The 25,972-nt window shown below is 38.6% G+C and overlaps 1 protein-coding gene across 3 annotated transcripts in view; it reads right to left on the reverse strand.

The window, feature by feature from the left end:
* Positions 1-349: 349 nt before the first annotated feature.
* cabin1 (calcineurin binding protein 1) overlaps positions 350-25,972 on the reverse strand; it is a 49,383-nt gene continuing 23,760 nt past the window's right edge. For all 3 annotated transcript variants that reach the window (XM_088335502.1, XM_088335501.1, XM_088335500.1), the window contains 8 exons: positions 23,222-23,385; positions 23,006-23,102; positions 22,265-22,939; positions 20,050-20,124; positions 13,838-14,093; positions 7,288-7,464; positions 5,709-5,911; positions 350-4,556 (listed from right to left, as the gene is read on the reverse strand). In XM_088335502.1, the coding sequence (XP_088191628.1) occupies positions 4,413-4,556; positions 5,709-5,911; positions 7,288-7,464; positions 13,838-14,093; positions 20,050-20,124; positions 22,265-22,939; positions 23,006-23,102; positions 23,222-23,385 (1,791 nt within the window). In that variant the 3' untranslated portion in view covers positions 350-4,412. The remainder of the gene's footprint in view (positions 4,557-5,708; positions 5,912-7,287; positions 7,465-13,837; positions 14,094-20,049; positions 20,125-22,264; positions 22,940-23,005; positions 23,103-23,221; positions 23,386-25,972) is intronic.

The raw sequence follows: 25,972 nt of genomic DNA on the forward strand, positions 1-25,972 counted from the left end.
TCACATTCCTTTTCACTACTTGATGTAGTTAAATTCTATAAAAGGTATCACATACAGTACAGTTAAATGCCCGACTGAGAACAGAAAGTCCGGATTAAACAAATTTTTTAACATAATTAAACAGGCAATACCACATGCTTGCCTGACCCACCACTCGGTTCAAATCATCGGAAAAATAACATGCATGTCACATTTGTATGGTAAACTGTATTCTAGTATCATATTTTATTTATCGCAAAATTTGTAGAATTCGAGTGAAAAGTATAGTGACTTTGAATGCCTGGAGGGCAGTGAGGAAAAAAAGGAGCAATGATGCTATGATAAAGGTCTCAGATCAGATACACAAAGCTCAGTGGGGGGGACATTTTTTATCATGCGCCTAAGAGTATTTGGTCAAATAAATACATTGAGAGTAGAGTGATACATGGGCAAACAGTAGCAATAATGTTTAATACTGTAAATTGGAAGCGTTTTGTTTTTTTTACAAGTGAAAACATCAACAACATACAAAGGAAGTGCTTTGACATGCAGTAAAATGCCATTCAGTTGATTTCATACACATGACAAGAGTTGACAAAGATGTCACACGTCAGCATGCATTATGGCACCACTGGTTTTTCCAACTCTCTGACAGGCCTCAAACTCACCACGGGTGGTATCGCCCCACGTCATGTGATATTTGGATGCATTTGAGAGAGCAGAGTCCATTATCATTTTGGTTAGACATCCATGATGGACAGAGGCCAGATAGTTCTTTTCACCAAATTTCCAAAAAGTCAGCGGACAAAACAGAAAAATATATCACGTCAATACCAAATATGTTCTTACCGAGACTAGTCATATTCAGTTTTTAGTATACCTTAAAAAAATACCCAGCAGATAGCAATATTCAGATAGAAAACAGTTTTAAAAAACATTCTTTTGTCTTCACTGAGTAACATCAGAGTAGAGACAATTTTGACCAGTGAAAATGCAACGCCATTTTAAGACACCACCTCTGCATGCATGTTGAGTTAGACAACTAAAAGGACAGTGCTTAGGTTTAAGTACCATCTTTTGGGGAACTCATAGAATACAAAAAAAACTAATTTGAAGCACTAACTGGGACTAAGAGGGTCCACACTTAGCCTAAAAGGTTATGGAGGGCCAACCCTGCCTTGTCAAGAAATAAATGTATATATACCTAAAAGTAGATGCTATATAAATGAAGGCACCCTAATATGACATAAATGGAATGTATTTATTTATGCATTTAGTTATTAATTTACTGCTTTTTTTTTTAATTTGGTCATTTATTTTGACAAGTATTTTGTCAAAACAAAATGCTATGCAATACGAAGTGGCGGGTCAACCTGGCGGCGCTTTCACCTATTGGTTGATTAACGAGTGCACTTATCAACTCCAATGCCTTTCTTTATTACTGATTAACCAATAGGTAACAAGCTCAGGCATCTGGGTCGCCTGCTTATAACATTTTCTTGTGGCAAAATACACAGCAAAACAAGATATACAGGGCAAAATAAATAATAAAATCAATGAATTGCATTTATGTCATATTTAGTTTTTACTTGATTAGTGTTCCTTTTTAGGGTATGTATTTGTAGGTATTTATTTCTACATGTGGCAGGATTGGCCCTCCATAATAAATAGCCATGTAGTGGCTAAATGCAGCCATGTCAAAAATACAGCCTGTGGGCCAGATCTGGCAATGTTGGACGATTTAATTCGGCCCGCCATCCGTTTTGTAATATGTGGATAAAGAGGCGAGTTGATTTTTTTTTACAAAATGTTCTTTCTAGCAGCTAGAGAAGGCAGTGTTAAACTAGTATGGCGTGGTGAGATGGTTTAGGTGTTAACTGTTAAAATAAACCTGTTAACACATTCAGTGCCAAAAACGAAGACATTTTCCCTATTGTATGTAAATAAATGCGTTTATAAAAGATCCTTTGTCATGTGTGAGTATGATAAGCAGGATAGGTTATAAATGTAGGCTGAATGATAAAGCATAATGTTGAAAAAGCTGGAGTTGACATTTTTTACTGATCCAGTCTGCCCGAAAACAGGAAGTCTGGATCTGGCCCCAGAGCCAAACCGTATCTTGACATTCCTGGTCTAATGAGTGCAAGTCAGGCAGAAAGAGTGAACAAAAAACCATTTGGCTCCATCTAATGAGTTTTAAAAATGATTAGTTCCCCGCCAGATGGCACAAATCCACAACAAACTGCACCTTCGCACACAAAAACTGCTGCCAAAGATATTTGGATTATGATATGTACAGTACATCTTCTTTTAAAATCATTCACGTCATTGCTGGTGACGAGCGTCTTCCTAGTGAGAAGCTCACAGCTACAGATGCACTCCTGAGACAAAATCTCGAAAGTCCTGCAACATCGTACAAAATCAGCTGAACCCAATGTAAACATTTCCCATGTGCTACAGGTTTGGGCGTTGTGCGGTGACTGTCCTTATGTCCCTCATACTGTTCATTGAAATGTGTCCCCTCAACCTTATCCCAAGACATGGACAAAAGCGAAAGTGATGATGCATAACCATTGCTGGGCTCTGCTTGGGTGTGCCACCGAATCTGCTTTGGGGATTCAATATGACATCCTAATAATTCATCTTAGGGTTCATGTACTAGCACGCTTTTTTGACACATGGACAATTTAAAACATTCACCGTTACCGGGCGGCTAAGAAAGTAAGGAGTAGTTGTCCCATGTTTTTCATACACCGAAATTTATTCATGTATACACTAGAGGTCGATTGATTATCGGGCGGGCAGATTATTAGCACCAATATTTGGGAATTTGACAGGTATCAGTACATGCATTTTTATTTATTCGACAGGCCGATCATTTAGGCTCAGATGCAGCCAACCAATGATTGAGAGCACTAACAGAGTGACTGGCTATAACGAGTAATGCTATTAATATATCCTTAAAACAGATGTCCAAACTTTTTTCCTCCTTGGGTCACTTACAGTAAAACTGTAGGATGACGTCCTAAGACCTTTTGTCTGTACTTCGCCAGGCAAACATTTAACGGTTTGGTTCTGTTTTTCCAAATATAATAGCTTTCTATAATATTGACTAGAGAAAATTTGCAATTTTACAGAATAAATTGGATCACTTACAGTAAATGTAGCAGCCTTCTGAAAATTAGTAGCAAAAAGCCGCAAATGGCCCCTCGGCCGCAGTCTGAGAAGTTTTGTACTGACCTTTGAGCCTCCTTAAAAAAAATATTGAAATAAAGGTTGCTACTAAACTTAATTATGAGGACAACTTTGGTATCGTAGGGGACATCTGTATTGGAGGCTTGATTGTCATCATTGTTGCCTCTTAAGTAGCATAAGCAACACACAATCTTTGAGGGATAAAAAAAATACTTATTTCAAATTCTAACTGAAGTATAATTGCTAGTATTGATTCAATATGCTTTTGTTCATGTATAAGTTCTGCAAGCAATTATTAAACCACTGAGTCAGCAATTGTGACTCTTAAAGCAGCTACTGTTGTCATTGGAACACAAAAATGATCAATTGTTGACCATTTTCTCTACATTTTTGGCCATATGGACCATGAGTTCTTTGCCGTTTCACATACTCCGTATTTGTGTCATTTAGTGTAGAAGAGTAGTTTTGAAATAACATGCTAATGATATGTGTCATGCGAATAAACGTTCGTGCTTTGTGTATTGTCTAAATATTTAATGCAAGTTTGCAACTTTATGCAAACTCACTTTCAGCTAAAATGTAAAAATCTACCGCAATGACTCTGCATAGTAAGGGACTAACACTTTATGAGACAAATTTATGCACAGAAACTGTAGAGTTCAATAAGCCTGGAATTCGCAAGATTCCATGATTTTTAGGAACAATTTACATTTATTTTAACATTATTTCAGGATACTTGATATTGGCTTGATACAGATAATATTGTCTACCCTAACCCTAGCATTCACCAGGTCAGCAAACTTGCCTCAAACTAGTTAAGTGTGTCTTTAAGATCACTAGTGTTACCTGGCTTACTTTTGTGGTATTTCAGAGAATCACTGCGAAGTTCAGTTGTATCGATTGTTTTGGACTAAAATCCCTCTACAATTGGGAAAATAGAGAGAGGCGATGTGTTACCATGATTGCCTACAGAACGCCACTGTTCATGAAAGGCTGCTGGAGAGTGTATCATTTAAAGGCAGTATAAATCACAAGTATTTTTGGCTTTTTTTCTTAGATTTTTCAATATTGATTTGTATTTTAATGGGGACTTCGAGTAGAATGCCACCTTCAACTCGACTTGTTAATGCCAAGCCCCGTGTGTCACTTGTAAGAACAGCAAGCGTGCTCGTACATGAACCTTAGTTCGATTCGAAGGACATCGAATAATGTTGTCCACATGGGGGGCGAGGCAAGGCTCAGATGTCCATGTATTCGTCCTCCTCGTCCGACTCGCTCTCTAAAGACGACTCCTGGCTGGACGTCTCCTGCACCTCCAGGGATGGCTGGCTTAGCGTGTCTTTTTTGACGGTGGCGGCCGACTGGGACGACAGGATGACATTCTACGCAGGTAGAAAAAGAGGGTCAGACAGGGTCTTTGCAAAATCTAAAGCCAGGGTTTGTACATTCCTTTACTGGACAAATTCAAGCACTTTTGAAATATTTTAAAGCCAGTTTTCCAATTTCTCCAGTACCATTAAATAAGAATGCTGTGTGTGTGTGTGCATGTGTGTTGTCATTTAGTGCTGCATGTCTATGTGTAGGCAGTATGGGGAGAGCTTCGTCCCAAAAATATTTACACATGTGTTTTTCCAGGTCAATAAAATACATACTCAATTTACATATGCAATGTTTAATCTGCCGTTTGCATTTATCAAGACATGTGATTTTTAGATCTTGAAATTGCGCATATATTTGTGGCTACGAAAAACCTAATGTGTTAATATTTGAGACAAATCTCTTCCCATATAGTTTTTGGGTAAAATGACCGTAATATGTACCTTACATTTTCAGTTGTGGGAGGCTGTTCCCGTTGCAATTTACCATTTGAAAAGTGTACCTTAATTTTTTGCATGGTCCAAAATAAATGTACATAATTGATACATAATCCTTGCACTAATACATAGTACACAGTGACCTGTTTAAGTGTAGCAGGTAGCAAACGGTTAAAACCATAAAAAAAAAATCATAGATGAGCTAGTCATCATTCTCCATCATATAACTAGAGAAAGCTGCCTCTACCATTGTGTGAAGTTTGATTTCTTTTTTGCATACTTTGCAGCATACGGTGTTTATAATTTCTTCATGTTTTAGCCATTGTTTGTAGTTTAACTTTTCGAGCCAGTACTAATTAATACTGCACCCAGCATCTTGTGTGATGTACTGTATTCTTGGGTGTGACAACACTTCACATGGCAACGCCATACAAAATAATCCCAGCTGCCGTTAATCATGAGGGAAGAAGAAATGCAATGGAAAAGCAAAGTCTCCAGAGCAGGCGTCATTTTCAAGCAGACCTGTTTTGTTTAATTTAATGTGCGGTCTATCAAGTCAAGACTGCAGAGAAAAACGTCAATCTCAAGCTTATACAATCACTTTACACAGAATTCAAGCACTTTTCAGACTTTGAAAACACAATAAACAATAAGATTCATGCATATTCAAGAATTTCAAGCACCCATACAAGCCCTGTAAAGAGCCTTTTTGAATCCTACCTTAAGCCTCTGTTTGGTTTCCTCAGAGATGCTGCCTTTGGGGGACAGAAGTGTGGGCGTGGGAGGAGTGACCGTGATTTCCGGGGGGAATTTGGTAACAGACGAGGGGATGAAGAGCTTTGGCATGTTAGGCGGGACGCGGGAGCGGATTCGGTTTGGGTCTGGAAGCTTTGACAGATCGCTGCTGGCATAGAGCTGCTGGTCTGGGGAGAAAAATGCAGAGGGTGCATTTCAAATTGGTACATTTTAATGGCCTCAAACAACTACAGTGGGGTTTTCCAAGGCAAGATGCTTGGAATTTTTACACAAAGTGGTCACTCTTTGCAATAGTCATGAACAACTCAGAAAATATATACTTTAAATCAGTGAAACTATTGAAAAATACCCAGTGCAGGAAGAAATGAGTTTTTGTTTTGTGTTTATGTTAAGAAAACTGTAAAATTAGGTCTTGAAAAAGACATTACCGAGTTCTCCGGACCAACTAATCACCAAATACACCAAAGAGTTGTTTCTTTCTTTCAGGATGACTGTTTTCTCCATCCTCAAACATTTGTTTATGGCACCGTGAGTAAAAGTAGTGTGATAATGAGATAAAATCCAATGCCATTTCATATGTCCTTTGAACCACCTTTGAGACTCTTTGTGATTAAGGGCTATGTCCACTCCACGCATCGGCCCAGTATTGCAGTACCTCCGGGAACTGTGCATTCGCAATGATCGCTGCAAGGCTTTAAGGCTAGGACCTTAGCTTGGCCTTTTGGCTGAGAGTAAGAGTCCCGGCTCCTTGGCTTTGTAGCGTATTATGAACTGACCGATAACGGATACTGGATAAATAATAAAGAAAATAGAACAATAACCCTTAAAAAATCCCCCCCTATACAAATAAAAATTACTTGACTTGACTTTGAACCACCAGTAGTCTAGTGGTTAGGTTTCACCATTCTCAGCTCCGCAGTGCTCCTTATGGAAAAAATATTTATTCCTGTGTGCCTGACAGTGGGGAAAATGCGGTATAATTATACCACAATTTTGCAATAATAATATAAACAATCCCTATTAGGTGTTGGCTGTTTTTTATGTGATTACATTGTCTGAGAACCACTTTCAATCAAAAAAATGGCACTCAAATACTACAAGGACAATTTTTTTTAAAATCCCCCAAAATTTCTTTATTCATTCTTAAAATCGATTTTCAACATTTCACAGCTCTAAAAGCTTCAAAAGAATTACCTTCAACCAGTGTAAGACTGGATTGCGTCGTGTTGAAAAAAATACCCATTTGTTATTAAGTTTCAGATGCTTTTTCAAAATTTGGGGTTGCTGGCCCCTGCTTAAGGAAAGGAAATGCAGTTTTCCCTAACATCCATGTGATGACGACAAAGTATCAAGTGAAGTAAAACCGTATTGTCCTAAAATCAAAAGCTTTTTTAAAATTATAATTTGACTGTACAGAAGTCATTAGTTTTGACTAAATTGGGACCTTTTCAGACCACAACCTCCTCTACTGTATACAAATTACAATTGGGGAATCAGTAGATCCCACTAGCACTTGTTTGATCACTCTTTGCAAGCTTCCCACCTTGAGACTTCAGCGTGCTGCTGCCGCTGCTGCTACATGTTGCCGGTTCCTCTCGGAACCAGCCAGCGGCTGCTGCTGCCTCCCGTGCCTGGGACACACTCGCCAACTTCATCTTTTGACAGAGGTTTGATTCCTGCTGGCGGTACAAGAGGCCCTCTGTGGGCTCCTCACGCTCCTCTGAGGAATGGAAACAACAACAGAAATGTGTTATAATCCACCTTCACATCAAAGCGTCTGTTTATGATCATTTATTACATGATGATTTAAATAGTGAGACAATTTTTTTTAAATAGATGCAACTGATACAGAATCAAAAGTATTTTTTTTATCTGGAAAAAGTAGTTTTTGCACTACAAAAATAGTGTTTTGTCATGTGTTTTTCATATAAGGCACACTGGACTATAAGGCGCATGGAATTAGAGCAACTGTATCTATTCTTGTACCACTTTTGCACATTTTAAACACTCTCGGTATAAAGTAGTGCAAAAAACAATCAATCGTAAAATGTTGCTGATCATAATCGCTCAACAATGAATGCAACGGGAATCGAATCCAGATTACGATGGTGAGAGTGCCAAAACCGAACCACTAGACTAGAATAAACTTATAGTTGTACCGATGACATAGGAAAAAGCATTAGAGTCACACTATGGAGAAAACAAAAAGTCGCCCTGAAAGATACAAATAAATGCAAAAAAGCACAACAACAGACACAACCTTTTGGTGTATCTTAAGATGATGAATTGGACTAAGTGTTTGTACAGGTATATTTTAGGATGATGTTAAGTTTTCTCCATTCTTTAACATTTGTTTCTGGCACCATGATTAAAGATAGTCTAATCATGAGATAAAATCTAATGCCTTATGATATGTCTTCTGAACTACTTGTGGTTTAGTAGTTAAGTGATCACCACCATGACCCAACCAAATTTTGGATGCATTTCAAATCTTATAACCCGTATTTTACGGTATATAAGGCTCACTTTTCTGGGGTTTTTAGGTGCGCCTTATAATTTGGAAAATATGGTAAATTTATCAAGATTCTCCCCAAAAACACAAATAGATGCAAATCTATATATTTTAAAGTCCTGGAAAAATGCTTACTAAATGTAGGTGGGGGAAATACCAAAGCTCTGGATGTTTGTGCATATGCACACACAATCTTACAATACACAATTAAGTGAATACAAGTATTTTATAGGCAAGTAAGTTCATATTAACATTTCATTAAAAAGGAGCTAAAATGTGTCAAACAATTTCCTGCTATCTGAGTTGCTGCTATGTCCTTTCTTTGGATTTATTAAATGCACAATTAGTATAGTCAATTTGAGTGGTTTGCCTTGAGCGCTATCTAGAAGCTAAACGCAGAAGCTCTTTACTGACATCTAGTGTTATCTTTCCAAGTCCAGACTAAAGAAGCTTTTACTACACTTTTTGTTTGGTAGACATAGCAGAAAGCATGACTGCTTCACACTCCCTGTGAGGAAATTCGTTTTGTAATTGTAAAACAATTTTGGAGACATTTCTAAAACAGGTAGAAAATAGTCCCAATGTACTGGACTGTCTCAGAAAATTAGAATATTGTGATAAAGTTCTTTATTTTCTGTAATGCAATTAAAAAAACAAAAATGTCATACATTCTGGATTCATTACACATCAACTGAACTATTTTAAGCCTTTTATTATTTGAATATTGCTGATTTTGGCTTACAGCTGAAAAAAACTCAAAAATCCTATCTCAAAATATTAGAATACTTCCTCAGACCAAGTAAAAAAAAAAAATTTATAACAGGAAAACTAAATCAAACATTTGAAAATGTCCATTGATGCACTCAGTACTTGGTTGGGAATCCTTTTGCACGGATTACTGCATCAATCCGGTGTGGCATGGAGGCAATCAGCCTGTGACATTGCTCAGGTGTTATTGATGCCCAGGATGCTTCGATAGCGGCCTTCAGCTCATTTGCATTTGTAGGTCTGGTGTCTTTCATCTTCTTCTTAACTATACCCCACAAATTCTCGATGGGGTTCAGGTCAGGGGAATTAGCAGGCCAATCAAGGACAGTGATGCCATGGTCAGTGCACCAGTTACTGGTGGTTTTGGCACTGTGGGCAGGTGCCAGATCATGCTGGAAAATGAAATACTCATCTCCATAGAGCTTTTAAGCAGATGGAAGCATGTAGTGCTCTAAAATCTCTTGGTACACAGTTGCATTTACTCTGGACTTGATGAAACACAGTGGACCAACACCAGCAGCTGACATGGCTCCCCAAACCATTGCTGACTGTGGGAACTTCACACTGGATTTCAAGCAACTTGGATTTTGCTCTTCTCCAGCCTTTCTCCAGACTCTGGCGCCTTGACTTCCAAATGAAATGCAAAACTTGCTTTCGTCTGAAAAGAGGACTTTGGACCACTCTGCAACTGTCCAGTGCTTCTTCTCCATAGCCCAAGTCAGACGCTTCTTCCGTTGTCTTAAGTTCAGAAGTGGCTTGACCATGGGAATACGGCTATTGTAGCCCATTTCCCGGACACGTCTGTGAACTGTGGCTTTTGATACCTGGACTCCAGCTTCAGCCCACTGTCTTTGAAGCTCCCTCAAATTCTGGAAGCGGCTCTTCTTCACAATTTTGTTAAGGCTGCGGTCATCTCTCTTGGTTGTGCAGCGTTTCCGGCCACATTTTTCCCTTCCAACAGACTTTTTGTGGATATGCTTTGAAACTGCACTCTGTGAACAGCCTGCTCTTTGAGAAATTTATTTTTGTGTCTTACCCTCCTGATGGAGGGTATCAATGATGGTCCTCTGGACAGCAGTCAGATCAGCAGTGATTTAGTTTACTGAACCAAGCTGAGTGTTTTTAAGGCTCAGGAAACCCTCGCAAGGTGTTTCGACTTAATTAGATGATTCAGGTGATTAGTTGAATAGCCTACTTGTATACTTTTTCATGATATTCTAATATTTTGAGATAGGATTTTTGAGTTTTCTTAAGCTGTAAGCCAAATTCAGCAATATTAAAATAATAAAAGGCTTGAAATAGTTCAGTCTATGTGTAATGAATCCAGAATGTATGACATTTTTGTTTTTTTAATTGCATTACAGAAAATAAAGAACTTTATCACAATATTCTAATTTTCTGAGACAGTCCAGTATATTGTAGTATGCTGGGAGTAAAGTAGCAGACTCAGAACACAACACAGAAAATCATCTGATGTGCTCTGCCTGGTCAGAGGACTCCACTCAACCTATCCTACAACTCTTTGACCTGCTGCCCTCTAGGAGGTGCTTTAGGTCCCTTAAAAGAAGGACTAACAGGTTGAGAGAAATTCTTTTTTTCTTTTGACTATAGATATTTTTTATAATGTTTAATAGAACATCACTGAAGAAACATCGAAGAGAAGATGAAGAAAAGAAGTTAACAAACGCCATGGCTTATTGGAAAGATATCATCTGGTCTGATGCAACAAAGATTCATTTATTTGGCTGAAATGGTGTGAAGCGACTGGTTGGCAACCAGTTCAGGGTGTCCCCTGCCCACTGCCCGAAGATAGCTGGGATGGGCTCCAGCACCCCCGCGACCTTACTGAGGATAAGCGGTGCAGATAATGGATGGATGGATGGGTGGATGGATGGAATGGATGGATGGTGTGAAGCATCTTGGGGGCAACCAGGTGGGGGTACAAACACTTTTGGTTTTGGGAATGTCATGGTTTGGGGCCGCATGATTGCAACTGGAGTTGAATTTCATTGAAGAAAACATAAACTTAAACATGTACTGTGAAATACTGGAGCAAGGAATAATCCCCTCCCTGCAGAAACTAGGTTGCGGGGCAATGTTCCAGCCTGACAATGACCCCAAATACACCTCTAAGATAACCAAGGCTAATCTAAAGGGGCTAATGGTAAAGGGGATGGACTGGCCAAGCATGTCTCCAGATCTAAACCCAATAAAACATATTTGGGGGATCCTCAAGCGGAAGGTGGAGAACTACAAGACCTCAAATATCCCCCAGCTCATGTAGTCACGGAGGGGTGGAAGAGCATTCCAGTGGCAATTTGTAAAGCTCTGGGGAAGTCCATGGGCAGGAGGATTAGGATGGTTCAACAAAATTACATTGGTCACACAAAATATTGAACTTAAGGAACTTTTGCTTTAGGGTGTACTCACTTTTGTTACCAGGGGCTTAGCTATTAAGTTATATTTTGAGTGTTTGAGGAGAAAACTTAATTTACCCTGCCATATAAGCTTTACAGAGACTACCTTTTAATTGTGTTAAGGCGAAGTTTCTTCAGTGTTGTTCAATTATACATAATGATGAAATAGCTGCAGAAATGTGAGGGGTGTACTCACTTTTGTGACACACTGTGTATTACATATATCTTGCCTATGAATAGAAACGTATTCATATTTAGTCTCTCGACATCTATTCATGAAAAATGTTATTGCACTATTTTCATAGCACTATGGTTACAATTCACTTACAACTTACAATCATTGTCATTGATGAAACATTGTATGCAACATGATAAGACATGGATACAAAAAAAAGACAAAAGGCTATAAGAATAAATAGGCAAGTAGTGCTTAGAGACTGGCCAAGTTATAATAGTGTTATCAAAAAGTAAAAAATAGTAGGGAAAAGTAGTGCAATAACAGTAGCAGACACAAAAAATAGCAAATAAGTGACCCAAAAATTATTGTTTTACGCGCTTGTTTAAGAGCGTTAAGGGACGTGAGGAAGAAACTGTCTCTGAGCCTGTTTGTCCTAGTTTCAGGGGACCAGTTGCGCCTACCCTAGGGCAACAGGTCAAAGAGGTGGTGGCCAGGGCAATAAGTCTCCTTTTTAATGTTGATGGCTCTGTTGCAGATTTGCAACCTGAAAATGTCCTTCAGACTGGGCGGATTGCAGCCAATGATTTCCTGAGACATTTGGTCCGTATCCAAGAACTACATTGAATGTCAGGATGAATATAAAAAAATATTTACAATCTATTTTATTTTTCTCTTCCATGTCGTTATATTTATTGTTATGTTTATCTTGAAGTGACATGTCTTATCTCATTGTGAGCCTTGTTCACTACCCTGTTATCAATTACAATACATTCTAATAAGAATTCTATTGCCGTACTAATCCATTAATCAATGTATTACATATGCTATATAATCATGTGCCAACAATTAAAATATACATTTTGTGGATGAAGCTTTTCTTCAAATAAGAAAAACAAAAGTCCAATTGTGACTTCTTTACATCACCAGTGACACAGATGAAGAAAATGTCAAAGAAAGATTATTCAAGGCAAATACGCACACAGTTCTAGCCTAACCCCTGTGTCACAAAACCTAACACAAGCGTGGGCGTAATGAAGTCTGTCAGGCTGTTATGTAATCGAGCCATAGGAGTGGAATGGCACCCCCTGCTGGTCCAGTCACGCACTATCAACATTTGAGGCCATTTGCTGTCATCCCTATTAGTGTGGATAAGCCTCCCTCATGTCTCTTTTCTCACATGGTTAATCTGTGCCTTACTATAAACATATTTTACTTCCGTTATTATTTTTATTTTATTTCATTCTCACCATTGTGTGTGCCTGGGTATTATGTGTTTCGGGTTGATGGGCAGGGATTCTAATGTCACATTTTACAATGAATGTTTTTAAGACAGCCCTTTGAGCTTTACAAATAAATTTGATTTGATGGTTAATTTCCGATGATAGTGGCTCTTATTACAGCTATGCCTCGGTTTTTGCGATTAAAGTAGACCAGAATCACTCGCTAAAGGGAAAAAGTGTCGCACCTTTTATTTGGCACACCTTCATTAAAGCCGACTTACTGACTGAGACAGAAAGAAAACAGATAAAAAATGAGTAGATTACAAAAGTAAACAGTACGTTTTTAAAATTAGTCTGTTTTCTGTTTGAGGAGCAACTTCATTAAAGCTGACTTACACAAAGAGAACGAATAAAAAACTTAGATTTTATTGGTAAACAGTATGTATTTCTAAAAATTGATGTTTGTGGTGCATCTTACTTAAAGACAACTTATTGACAGAGAGTGTGTGTGTGTGTGTGTGTGTGTGTGTGAGAGCGAGAGAGAGCGCGTGAGAGAAAGAGAAAGAAAGACTAAGAACAAACAGAAAAAGGTTTGATTTTATTAGCGAACAGTATGTATTATAAATTATTCTATGTTTTTTTTTTCTTGGCATCTTCAGAGATTCAACAAATGGTGTGCACCAAAAGGCAGAGACCGTTCAGGCAGCGTGACGAAGGACACAAACTCATCACAGAGATGCAGAGAGGAACGCATTTCAGGTGTACGCTCACAGTATAGTATGAAAGATTCTATGATTTGAATTGGCCAATCGGTATAGAAGATCTCAAGTCAAGGGTTGCTGGCCAATCGGCTTGACTCTTGGCTGTCCGAAACGTGTATCGGTAGTGCAGGAAGCATCCGTTGGATTATAATTTGATCTTTTTAATTTATTTTTTTTTCTGCAAAAGAGTGAACCAGCTACAACCGAAGCGCATAGTAGCGAGGGGTCTCTGTATACCTGTTAGTTGTCGGAAAGACAAAGCTGCTGCAGTCACAGGGTGGCAAGCCACTCTCCTCTGCTGGTCATGGAGGCCTGTCGTCTGAGGTCTTGGTAACTTGCTCAGGGGTTCAAATATCACTTTGGCTTGGCCTTCCGGGCTGGACATTGGGTGACACGTGACATGGCTGAGCAGGGCCGGTGTTGGCAGAGAGGTGGGGAAGAAGAGATCTCTGTGCTCCCTGTATTTTGGCGTGCAAGGAGCATCACCCAGAGGCTGCAGGAGAAACAGAAAGAAGGGTTGTTATTAACTGCTTTTACTGTCTAAAGGAGTCATGTCAAATTTAGTTTGGCTAAGGGGTCTGATCCAGACTTTGTTTTCAGTTGGAACAGAACAATAAAGAAAAATGTTAATGCAAAATATTTTGAAGCCCGAAAATATGTCAGGGCTTGAAAAAGTGAGAACGTTATGGAGCAAATACCATATCTTTTGTGTAGAACACACACCTCTAAATTTTGATTAAAAATCGGTACAAAATTTTAAGACTTTTTCTCAGCTCAAACTATCTACTAGCATTTAAAGTGACAAACTTTGAATACATGCGGCCATGATTCAAATAATTTATTGACAACTTTGAACAAAAAACAACAATAAAAAAATATATACAATTTATTGAATTAATGTCCTTCAAAGTCTGAATCATCATCAGATACATAAAGAGGTTTTTTCCCTAGTCTTTCTTTTTTAGTATTTACTTTTTTCTTTCAGGGCGGCTCTCTGTTTTCTCCTTTAGCTAACATTTGTAGCCTACCCTACAAATTAAAATCAATGATAAAAAGGGATATTTTGTAAGACATTTATTCACAAACTATGTTTGGCATTGAATAGGTTAACAAAATGTTTATATTGACAGATGAATAAATGCAGCTTTGCATTTGAACCAACTCCCCACACTAAACTTATTTAAGAGCTATAAATAATAATATGCTTGCCTCAATTGTCATTTTTTTTTAAAATTTAAATTAAAAGAAAGGAAAAAAGAAAAGTACTAGCAGTGGCAGTAACATCAGAAACCAGTCTGGGTCTGCTGAAGCTGAGCATATACAGCATAATTATGAATTTAACATGAAACCAGATTCAAGTCAAGTCAGTGGACCAGAGCCTGGACCTAAAGCATATCAACATTTGCATCGACCAGCCGGCAGAGATGAATGCTGTGCTGTTGCTGTAATGGACAAATATACACGAGCAGAATTCAGCTCAGGTACGTCCTAACAACAATAAAATCTCCCTAAAAAAGGACCCAAACAAGCCTAGGTTCGAAAACTTCTCACTTCGACACTGCAATGGAAGCTCTGAATCCCTTCCTGGTTCATTCCTGAATTTTCTCCACAAGACCACTTACAAAACACAAGAGTTGCACAAACAACCTGTGACAACAGTGGGCTGGCTCCCACGGCTGCTGCCATGGCAACAGCGGAGCACCGTTGGCAGGAATAAATACTTTCTATCATCTTTTTTTTTTTAATAGATGCAAACAGAATGAAAAGATGAAGCCCAATGAGCGCTTGGTTGTGATTTGTCCAAATTTGTTGAAAAAATGTTGAAGGCAATCTATTTTTCCCCAACAACTATGCAGGCACAAAATATTTGGCAAGGGTACAGCTCTAGAATCTGTTAGCATATAAACTTGAAGCTTTTGCATGCATCACTTAATCAGGCAATAACCAATACTGCGTAGAATAGTATTACAAGCGTAGAGCACGCCCCAGCTTTGTTGAGTCATTAATAATTAAACAACAGCACATTCACCACCACTCACATTTTGAGCAAATCTCACTTTCAAAAGTACTGCTTCGAATCACAAATTTGGAACATTTACAGGTCAAGACGTTATTGGGTATCAAGGAAACAAAAGGATCAGTCATCACTCGGCAAATAGTCAAGCCACTAAGCAACATTTCTAAATATGCAGTTGAAATTGCATTGAAAATCCACAATAAACAAAAAAACAAATGAAAGGAAATCCTGATTGGTATTTGCAAAAAGTTCCAAAGCATGAATCAAAATAAAGGTGACAAACAGGTTTTGTACCTAGATAATGTTGCCACTCATGACATATTTTTCATCGACAATGAAAATCCACATTCTGCCACTGTGTGACTTCATCTAAAGTGCAAGTACTAGCTGACAGCAATCCAGAATAAAAATGTCTGCCTTTTAAACTCGGAGGTGCCTACAGTTAAACGCAAAGACATTGCATATGAGACACCAAAACAGAGAGACATATAGAATTCACAATGTAGATTTTGTTTTACTCTATTATGTCCTAGTAGACTTGAGCTGTTTGGATTGTTCCATAAACAGATTCTCTTCACAGAATGACTGATGTGATTGTTTTTTTTAATTATTTTAGGTTGTACTCACTTTTTCTTTTTCAATAAATATTTTTGTTAGGTTATTTGGCAAAAAAAAAAGTTTTGGGTTTCAACATAACCAACTTAACTAAATACTAAGATCTTCTTATTTAAATGAGCTGTATGGACTTCGGGACTTCTTGACTCTTTGCAGCCATCTCCTGGCTTGTGTCATCATTGCAGCCCCAGTCTGAATATTCATTATGCACATGCAGGTATGCGAATTTCTTAGACGCACTCAGTCAAGCTCTTTTTTTCATCTGGGGTTTGGATTGGCGTTTGGATTGTATTTGAAGCAAGCTTTTTTTTTTACTTTCACATTTTCATGTTACACTGAGAAGTAAAAACTAAAAAAAAACTTGTGGGACAAGCATGACGTCACTTCCCAGCAGTCCCTCCAGCCCCCATTCCTCAAACCTTATGTTTTTGGCCTGAACAGCCTTGAAAAAAGAAAGATAAAGGCAGATGGGCTCGGTGGAAAATAATGCTTAGGGTTTTTGAACTCAGTTTGGCATCATTAGCACTAACTTAATAGAGAAAATATTGACCTTTCAACTTTTTAGGGACACTTCAAACAGTGCAGCCCACCTTCAAGCACGCTTGAATGATAAAATAATGTATTTTAAGGATATATATACACATGGCTTTTTTGTAACTATTCTCATAGCTCTTTTCTGAAACACAATTATGTCCATACTTTTACAAAGATGGAACAATCATTGGGGTTTGTTTCACGAGAAGCACAAAGTCAACGAGTGTGACCCCAGAAAGCTCAAGAATAGTTCAGGTTTGGTTTGAATAATCAATTAATTAGTTGTTGACCATGTTTAACTGGATTTAATTACTGCTAAAAACATTTAGCGGCATTAAGTAGTAACAGGCTTAGTCATTTTATCGCCTGCAATGCAGTTTGCTTTTCGCCCTTTGGTGGGCTTCTGGCAGGCAGTCAATGTTGTAGCCAACCTCTTGCCTCAAGTGGGATGATTCAGGCTTCAGCCCACACTTATTCCAAGTAAAGGTCAAGCAACTTACAGTAAAATGAGTGGATTGATTTACTTTATATTTTATGCTTCCACTGGATGTTGATTAAAAAAAGGAAACATTTACTATTTACTGAAACAAATAGCTGAAATCAGATTTTAATACACTAGTCATGTAATAAATTATAAAAAAAAGTATTCCAATTGTTTATTATATTGTACACAGACTGTTTTATGCAGCACTTATTTTTTTTATGCAGCACTTGTTGTAACTGCAGTTACAACACTTTGCCTGAAAAGTACTTTACAAATCAATTTTGATTAATATAAAAAAGAAAATAGTAATCTGCTGCCACCTACTGTTATGGATGTCAGTTACTTGGATGATCGATGGAAGAAAGCAAAGATGCTGAACAATGGCATGCACTTTTTGTTAAAATAATAAAAGGAAATTTCCTGCGGTACACTTGACATGGTCTAATGGCACACTGGTAGAAAAACACAAAGGTAGACTGTCTTAAATCAGAAGAGAGCAAATTTGGGTGCTGTTTTGAACAATTGTAATAAAGCAGTGTTCATGCTCAGTGCTACCAAGAAACCTTGGCAATCTGCACTTGTGTGGGCTTGAAACAACGTGTGGACGTGAAAAAAAAGGAAGAGGGGCTGGAAGCGCAGAGGTGTCTCCTCACATTTGCTCCTGCACAACGTGAGCGGGAGGCACCATGATTCCACATAGCCAGCTGCAGGAATAGGAGGGTGCCACATGCAAGCTCTACCCTTATCCAAGATGTGATGAAGCCTGTCAATAGCAATGGCTAGAACAAATAGTAAGCTGTCTGAATATAATGCGGTTACTCCCGTTGTTTTTCATTTCCATTTCTTACTAGATTGATTGGTAAGGGCTCATGTGGAGGAGGCGAGTGACAAGCAAACAGATGTTTGCTGAGATCAATGACTGAATGGGAACTACCAAGCAAGACAAGTGTCAAGAGGGAAGTTCACTGGGTTATATTTAGCACTGACATCTACTTGAATAAATCGGGGATTACCAAATTATTAATAAATTCATGACGCAAAAGATGAAATACGCACATGCATTTTCTTCTTTGGTTAAGTAAAAATGAAAATGGGGTAAAGGGTTTTCCCTTATACTATTACATAATTTATTAATAACAAAACATTATTTTATTCTTTTTACTAGAAGAACAAATTTAAATTGCAGCAAAATGGATACAATGATTCCCCCCCTCAACTTTCTGTATGACAGTAAAACAAAACATTACAATAATGTTTAAAAAAAAAAAAAAAAAAAAAATTATTAGGGCTGGGAAAAATGCTGCATTAACGATTTGCGTTATATTTTGACTCATCTTATATATATTAATAGCTTTAAAACATTGTGCATTGTTCATCACAGACAGAAGAATCTGAATAAGTCCTTCAAAGCTTAGCACTTTGTGTTCCTAAATATCATATTCACACACCCTGAACACGCCCCCAGACACGCTCCCGGACCACCTCTTAGACCTTCCTATGCCCAGTTACTTTGTCCAGCTCATCAGAAGGGATCCCAAGGCGTTCCGAGGCCGGCCTGGAGACATAGTCTCTCCAGCGTGTCCTGGGTTGTCGCCAGGTCCTTCTACCGGTGGGACTTGTCCAGAACACCTACCAAGGGAGGCGTCCAGGAGGCATTCTTCTTACATGCCCGATCCACTTTAGCTAGTACCTCTAATGAGGAGCAGGGGCTGTACACACAGACCCACCTGGATGACTGAGCTTCTAACCTTATCTTTAAGGGAAAGCCCAGGCACCCAGCGGTGGAGACTAATTTCAGCCGATTGTATTCGGGATTTTATTTCTCCCCATTTTAAGGATTATTTTTTTTATCTAAAAAAGTTAAGAAAATAGAATACTACAACAGTATTACCTTGTTTTTCGCTGGGGTTAGAACCAGTAATAAGCCAAAACCATGAAGTAGAAACAATTATTATCCAATTATATACTCTATCATACACCGAAACCAAAGAGTAGACCCTTCTTACAGACTGAAGCATATAAAAGTACTGTATAAGCGTTTTTATTTTTTTTATATTATTCTTTAACAAAAAACTCCTAAACTGTCAAATAATAAGCGCAAAGACCGTTTAGCCTATCAGAATGCAGAACACATTGCAAGAGGCAAATCCATGTAGTAGCGAAACCGTGAAAAGTTACACTGATAGATTACTGTGTGGGTTGGTTGGATCCCTAAACCACTAGGGTTGTAGGGGCACCATTTCCTGTGATGTGTCTAGGGCAAGTACAGCCTGGTGGAGCCCATCACTCTCCAGGCCAATAAATGTTTTTATCTGGTCTCGAACTGGGGACCTCTCACGTGTTAGGCAAATGTGCTAACCACTGCAATACGGAAAGTATTAAATGAGTTAAAATAAGAAACAATATCCCAAAATGAGCAAATCGCTCTCCCAGTGAAGCATGATTTTTTGGCTGTTTTCACAGTGTGTTTGTCAAGATCCACCTGATGCAAAGATACAATAATGCGTAACACTTTCGATTGTGAACTGAAAACAAAAACACAGTGTTCTAGGAATACATTTTTAGAGTGATGTTTTTGAGACGAATCCTGAACTAATTTGTGGTCTAGTTTTTCATTAAATTTGGCGAAAAACCATAAAATACTCCTGCACTCATTAAGGCCTCCCGTCATCCCAGGGTATGATACATTTTTGGTGTGAATTCAAGTCACACAGAAGAAATTACCGTGCGGCTCCAAACTAATTTGTATCCTGCGGGAGTGCGAATGTGCATTGAGGACCAGATATGAACTGGACGTACCTGTCGTTGGGCAGAAGTAGCCAACTGTATCTGGCAAAACTTGACAGCTTGATCAAGAGCCACATCCTCATCAACCTGAATCACAGAGAGGAACAAAAAAAATTAGTTTATATTTCCTCTTCACAAATCTTTTTTAGAATTCAGATTGTATTTGCTGAGTAAATACAAAACCACTATTGATCGTCAGTTCAGTATAGGAGTCACAATGGTAGATCGATGGGAGGAACAGCGAGCACGTTTTGTTGGGTGTTGGTGACCTTAGCTACAGCAAACCATGGAGCAATTAGCAGTATGGGTGGTCAAATGTGTTTTTTACTTGCAGAAAGCTTTTGGATGTAACTGATGTACTATTCCCCTCAAAAAGAGAGCTTTTCAGATATATGTTGGATGATGCAAACATTTTCCCCACCTCCCTGAGGATACAACTCTACTTTAAATTGTTTGATTTTTGCCACATGGAAGCTAATGTATGAGAGAAGAAAAAATATGGAGCCTAGGCTGAAATATGAAAAAGCAGAAAAGGGCTTATGTTTGTTTGCCACCTAAAAACTGGTTAAAAAGACTTTAAAGCTTATCGAAAATAAAAAATGCGCATTTAAGGGAAGGAAAAACAAGTATTTGCTGTTGCTTGCTTTGTCTGGTGTCTCTTTGGACAAATACAAATCATTCTCATGTTAGTTGTTCTAAACGTCTACCCTTACTCTTCTGGCTACTGCTTCCCCTGGCAATGACACAATTATTTCTGCAAAGCCACAATTGATCTACAGCTCAATAAGGTTGTTAGGGCTGCTCCGGATCCACAGTATTGTACAGTCAAACAAATAACATTCAAATATATATTGGTGTAGTTGTGAGGAGGAAGATGAATTTGCTGGTATTTTCAAGCAATCCAATATAGTGTTTTTCAACACTTGCTCACTAAATATGTGGCTTCCCACTTGCATCCAAGCCATAGAACTGAGAACAATTATCCCACATACTGTATACCTGTAAGCAGAGGTAGGTAGAAACGGAGTACATTTACTTGAGTACGTTTTGGGAAATTTTGTACTTCTAGGAGAATTTTTGAATCCCTATACTTTTTCAAAAAAACAGTTCTTTTACTCCGCTACATTAGGCAACATTGAAGTCGTTAAATCGTTACTTAATAAATCCCCTCTATGTAAGTATGCCTCTGTTCGTCTCCGCTAAGGTGCACTTATTTGGACGCAGAATTCCGCCAGGCTCTACCATGTTTAACCAATCGAATTGTAGCAGCCTGTCACGTGACCATATTCCATTTCAGCGGGGGAAATTTTGTTTTCAGATGAAACAGTTCGAAAATGTCGCTTAGCAATACGAACTATAAAAACACAGAAAAGAAGGAGCACCCCTGGCCTCACATCAAAAGCATGTTCCTCTCAAAAAGGGTACCTAACACCAGCAACAATATGCAATGTCTCCTTTGTTTGCCTAAACAAACGGAGATTTCTGCATTCAAAAGTTAAACATCGAACTTGAAGAAACATTTGATACGTATATAGGAAGGCTTTTTTACTGTGCTGTTTGTAGTGCATATAAATTAAGCCTCACACGCGCAAACACACACCATATTATGTGTATATATATATATATATATATATATATATATATATGCTACTACTTGGTGCTATATGTGCTTAATTTATTTGATTTATACTATTCTTATTGTATTGTGTATTAAAGCACTTAAATTTACGTTGAGCAATTTAATCTACTTTTAAATTCAATGTATTCATTCGTTCGTTGATTGGATGGACTTTGATAATTTGGTGATCTGATTGGTTGTTTAGAAAAAAATAAATAATACGACTTTGGCAGTTACTCATTACTTGAGTAATTTTTTCACCAAGTACTTTTTACTTTTACTCAAGTAAGTATTTGGATGGCTACTTTTACTTCTACTTGAGTAATATCATTCTAAAGTAACAGTACTTTTACTTGAGTAACATTTTTAGCTACTCTACCCACTTAAACAAATAATTAAATTAGGTATGTAAAAACAATCTGTATTTTTCATCTAATTTGATTATATTGTTAGAAGAAGATCTGGGTTTTATGTGAGCTGTTTTATGTGTTTGTGAGGAGTAATTTTATGTAAAGAGCCATAAAAGCTTGCATGACTCGGCGGTATCGCATCGGCTACACAATTTCAATGTTTGGTGTCTGTTGCATGTTATATTTGAAGGAAATTTACCTGTTTTATAAGCATGTATGTCTCTGACATGATCTTCTCAATGCGACCCAGGTCATAGGTCATGACTTTCTGGCCTTGCTGCCACACTCTGTAGGCATCAAGTAGGAGGGTTTTCCCCGACTCGACATCTTCTAAAAGTTTCCTTTTCCTGTTAGGTCTTCGTAGTAAACCTTGCTCACTGCTACTAGCTGCCAAAGGGACTTTGCCTGCAGTAGACTGAAGCTGCTGCTGCCTGGAGCTTATACTTAACTCCTCTAGTGAAAGCTCTGATGTCCGACTGTTATCAGCCAGTTTTTGCTGAGGCTCGATTAAACCAAAAGAAATCTGTGCCTCTGTTTTTCTATCTTGAGCAATTGCAGTTGTTGATTGTCTCCTCCAGTGGACAGAATCCAAATCCATTGGTTCCTCTGGCCCACTTTTTTGCACCTCACTCCCAAAAGGTTCCAGTTTTCCAGGTTGATTTTCAACTTTGCCACTATTATCTGAAGATGGCAAGGCTGGAGTAACCTGTCCTTGGGGGCCTTCCTTGTGTCCTGAGTCAGTGGAACAAGTCCCATCTGTGGGCACCGGCTTCTTTGGCAGCGCATGTTTGCTGTCCTCAGAACTTGGCCTGCTGGATGCAGCCGTTGTGGTCATCTCCCCCATGGAGGGGGTCACTGCCTTGGCTAGCTGCACCTGAAAAAACTGCAGTCACAAACAGAAAAAAAGAGGGCACAGGCTCAGAAAATCTGTGTTTCTTACCCCAGTGAGACTGTTCAGATTGTCCTCCAGGACTTTTACATTTAGAAAAAAAGCTCTCTTGGCCAGAACCTGGCGATCAACATCACGCAAATATTTTCTTAATGGATTTAGGGAGAGGAAACAAGAAGAAGAAAAAAAATTGGTCAGGAGAGTTGAAATAACAAATGGGTTACGTTTTAAAAAAATACAGCAGTGATACATGAAATCAGCTCTTACTTTCCCTGGTCAGGGGTTCTCTGTAGCATGAAAGACACTTTCAGCAAGGTGTCGTGATCATTAAGCTTCGATAACACCTCCAGCAAAAGGACAATGGATCGGTTCATATGAGATGCAAAACTTCCTGGGCGATCAATCTCATCTACTGGAATACGCCAGATGCCCTGTGGGAGGGAAGGAAAATGAAAACAAGAAACATACAGAGTCGTCCTTTGTGAGTGGCGACTTTTCTCCAAATGACGATTATTTGATTTCAAAACAGTTGGCTTACATACAAAACAATTAGGGTTGCACAGTAGCTAGGGATGCATGATAACTGCTTTCACCTAACGATAACTGATACTTTTTTTTTTAGCTGAATTCTATATTTTTTTCAAATAAGCAACATTTCAAATCCAAGTTTCATGTGTGTCTTTCTTTTAGCTTACAATTACTTTGGAAAGCAATGTTAAGAAAAAAAAACTTAAAATTGAAAGTACTGTTGGCTAATGACTTAACAGCATCACTCTAAAGAACTGATTATTGGTGCTTTTTATTTTTGTTAGTGGACCAATAACTATGACCTCATTTGTTGCCATTAACTTTTTAATAAATAAATGTCTTGCATCTCTACAAACAAAGTTCAGACTCAAGGGACCTTCATCAATGTGCAACTAGTGGCTGTTAAAGATGTTAGAAAACCAATTGACTGAGCGGTATTGACATTAAGGAAACCATTAGCTAGAAGAATACTTGAAAGGAAAGACATCAACCAAGAAAAAGTAACAAAATTAAGTGAGAGTGAAAAACATTGCATTCAAAGAAGCACTAATGAGGGATGGAAAGGCTGCAGGGGAGATCTTGCAGGCTGCCTGGACATGTAGGAAGAAGCGGAGAGGGAGGCACAGAGTGTGTTTTCTCTGGGAACACATGATAGGAAGCCTCATTAGTTCTCAGTTGTGACCAAGCAGTGCAATACAGCCTCAGTACGGCGGCCAACAAACACCGGCCCCTCCCTGCACAAGACGTGCGCGACGAGCCATTTGATTGAAGAAATGCACTGTTTCAGCGAGCAGGTGGCAACTTGGCAGCCAAAACACACCAACTTCTACCCAGCGATATTTTATTATCGATTGAAAGTGCAGATGGTGGCCTGGGCTACAGTCAGCGAGCATGCTGCGCGGAATGCATATTCTGGCAGGGGAAAAAGCTTGCAAGACAAAACAAAGATGATCTATTGGGGAAGTACCCTGACAAATGTGATGGCTACATCAGCTTCTAGAGCACAAGGAACCCCAATGGTCATCTGAACAGACGGCTCCGGATGGTCGGACGAAACTTGCCTAAATTTTGGAGGGATATTAATTGTAAACGCACCAGATGATACATATTTACAGACAAACGTCCCACCCACTGTCAAAGTAAGAGAGCTGCCATAAAAATGTGTTGCATGATTGTAGCAGCTTCCCACTGGCTATGAATTATTCCCAATTTAGTCCTCACACATTCGTTTGTAGATAACTAAATCCATTACATGTGTGATGCAAACATTACACTCACTGTACGCACTTGATGTAGCCATACACATACACAAGAAACGCATGCTCAAGTTTTCCATGCTCAGATTACACGCATTCTGACGACACTTAAAACTCTAATGGATTGTTCAGAAAACCATCAACGCATCATCAACACACATCTGTTTTGCGGAATGCAAAGCCATGGCTTTACACAGATTAGTCTGTAGCACGAAAGCAGATTTGTAAGACGAAAAAAAAAATGTAAGCATTTTTTTTTCTGTAGAAAATGTAACCGTGTCATTGAATCACTTTCTTAGATGAGTATCAATATATCCAATTTACTGCAATGAGACAAGACAGTACTAAATAAAAAGCATGCTTATAATCAGTATTATAAAAATATACACGTATAGCCATTTGTAAACCAATCTTTATAAATGTGAGTTAAATGTAAGACTTTTTTACACAAGGATTCTTTGAGTGTTGTGTAACTTATCTTTACATGTCTCAACTTGAACAAACAACAGAAATGACTCAAACTATTTTCTGGTCCAAAGACAAAAAGGTTTGGTGGTCATGTGACTCGCAGAAATCAGTAATTCGCCAATCACGACATCAGCATTCTGGAAGCCAGCAATTTGTAACATGAGAAGGTACTCATGTTTTTATATCAAGATGGTTCCTCTCTGTCAAGAATACAAACAACAATAAGGTGTGTACTACCATTTGTCATTGTGACTCTTTACAAGTAACAGTTACAATCATTCAAATTATTTTGGTTGCTTGTACAAAACTCAACTCAAAATTTTCCCAAAACAGATTTTTTTTCCAAAAGTCTGACAGGAAGCAACTCACCATCACCAAAGAAGTGTACTCCTCGTTCCTTTCGCTTTTAAAAGAATCGTTGCAGGTGGCAACGACAACAAGAGCACCCCGCCGCTACCTTAAAAGAAGCTCAAGCTCGAAGTGCGAGGTGTGGGCTGCATTTGGGCAAAATCTGCAGGGGAAGAAAAGCCTGAAGCTCTGCTGTACAAGGTAGAAGCGAAACTCAAGGATAATGGCACTGCCTTGGCAAGAAGAGAGCACTGAAGTCAAGGCCTAAGAGCGTAGAACACCAGGAGCCTGGTTCCTCTCCTGCCATTTCAAAACAAAAACACCCACACACTCCATCGCCCCTCTCCCCTGACCCCAGCCTGCTGGAGTTATGATCCCCCCCCCAACCCCTTGTACACTCCCCTGCTTTCTCTTGCAC

This window comes from Urocampus carinirostris, chromosome 5 (assembly GCF_059441175.1).
Source record: "Urocampus carinirostris isolate Australia breed hairy pipefish chromosome 5, RoL_Ucar_1.0, whole genome shotgun sequence".
In the NCBI taxonomy this organism is placed as follows: domain Eukaryota; kingdom Metazoa; phylum Chordata; class Actinopteri; order Syngnathiformes; family Syngnathidae; genus Urocampus; species Urocampus carinirostris.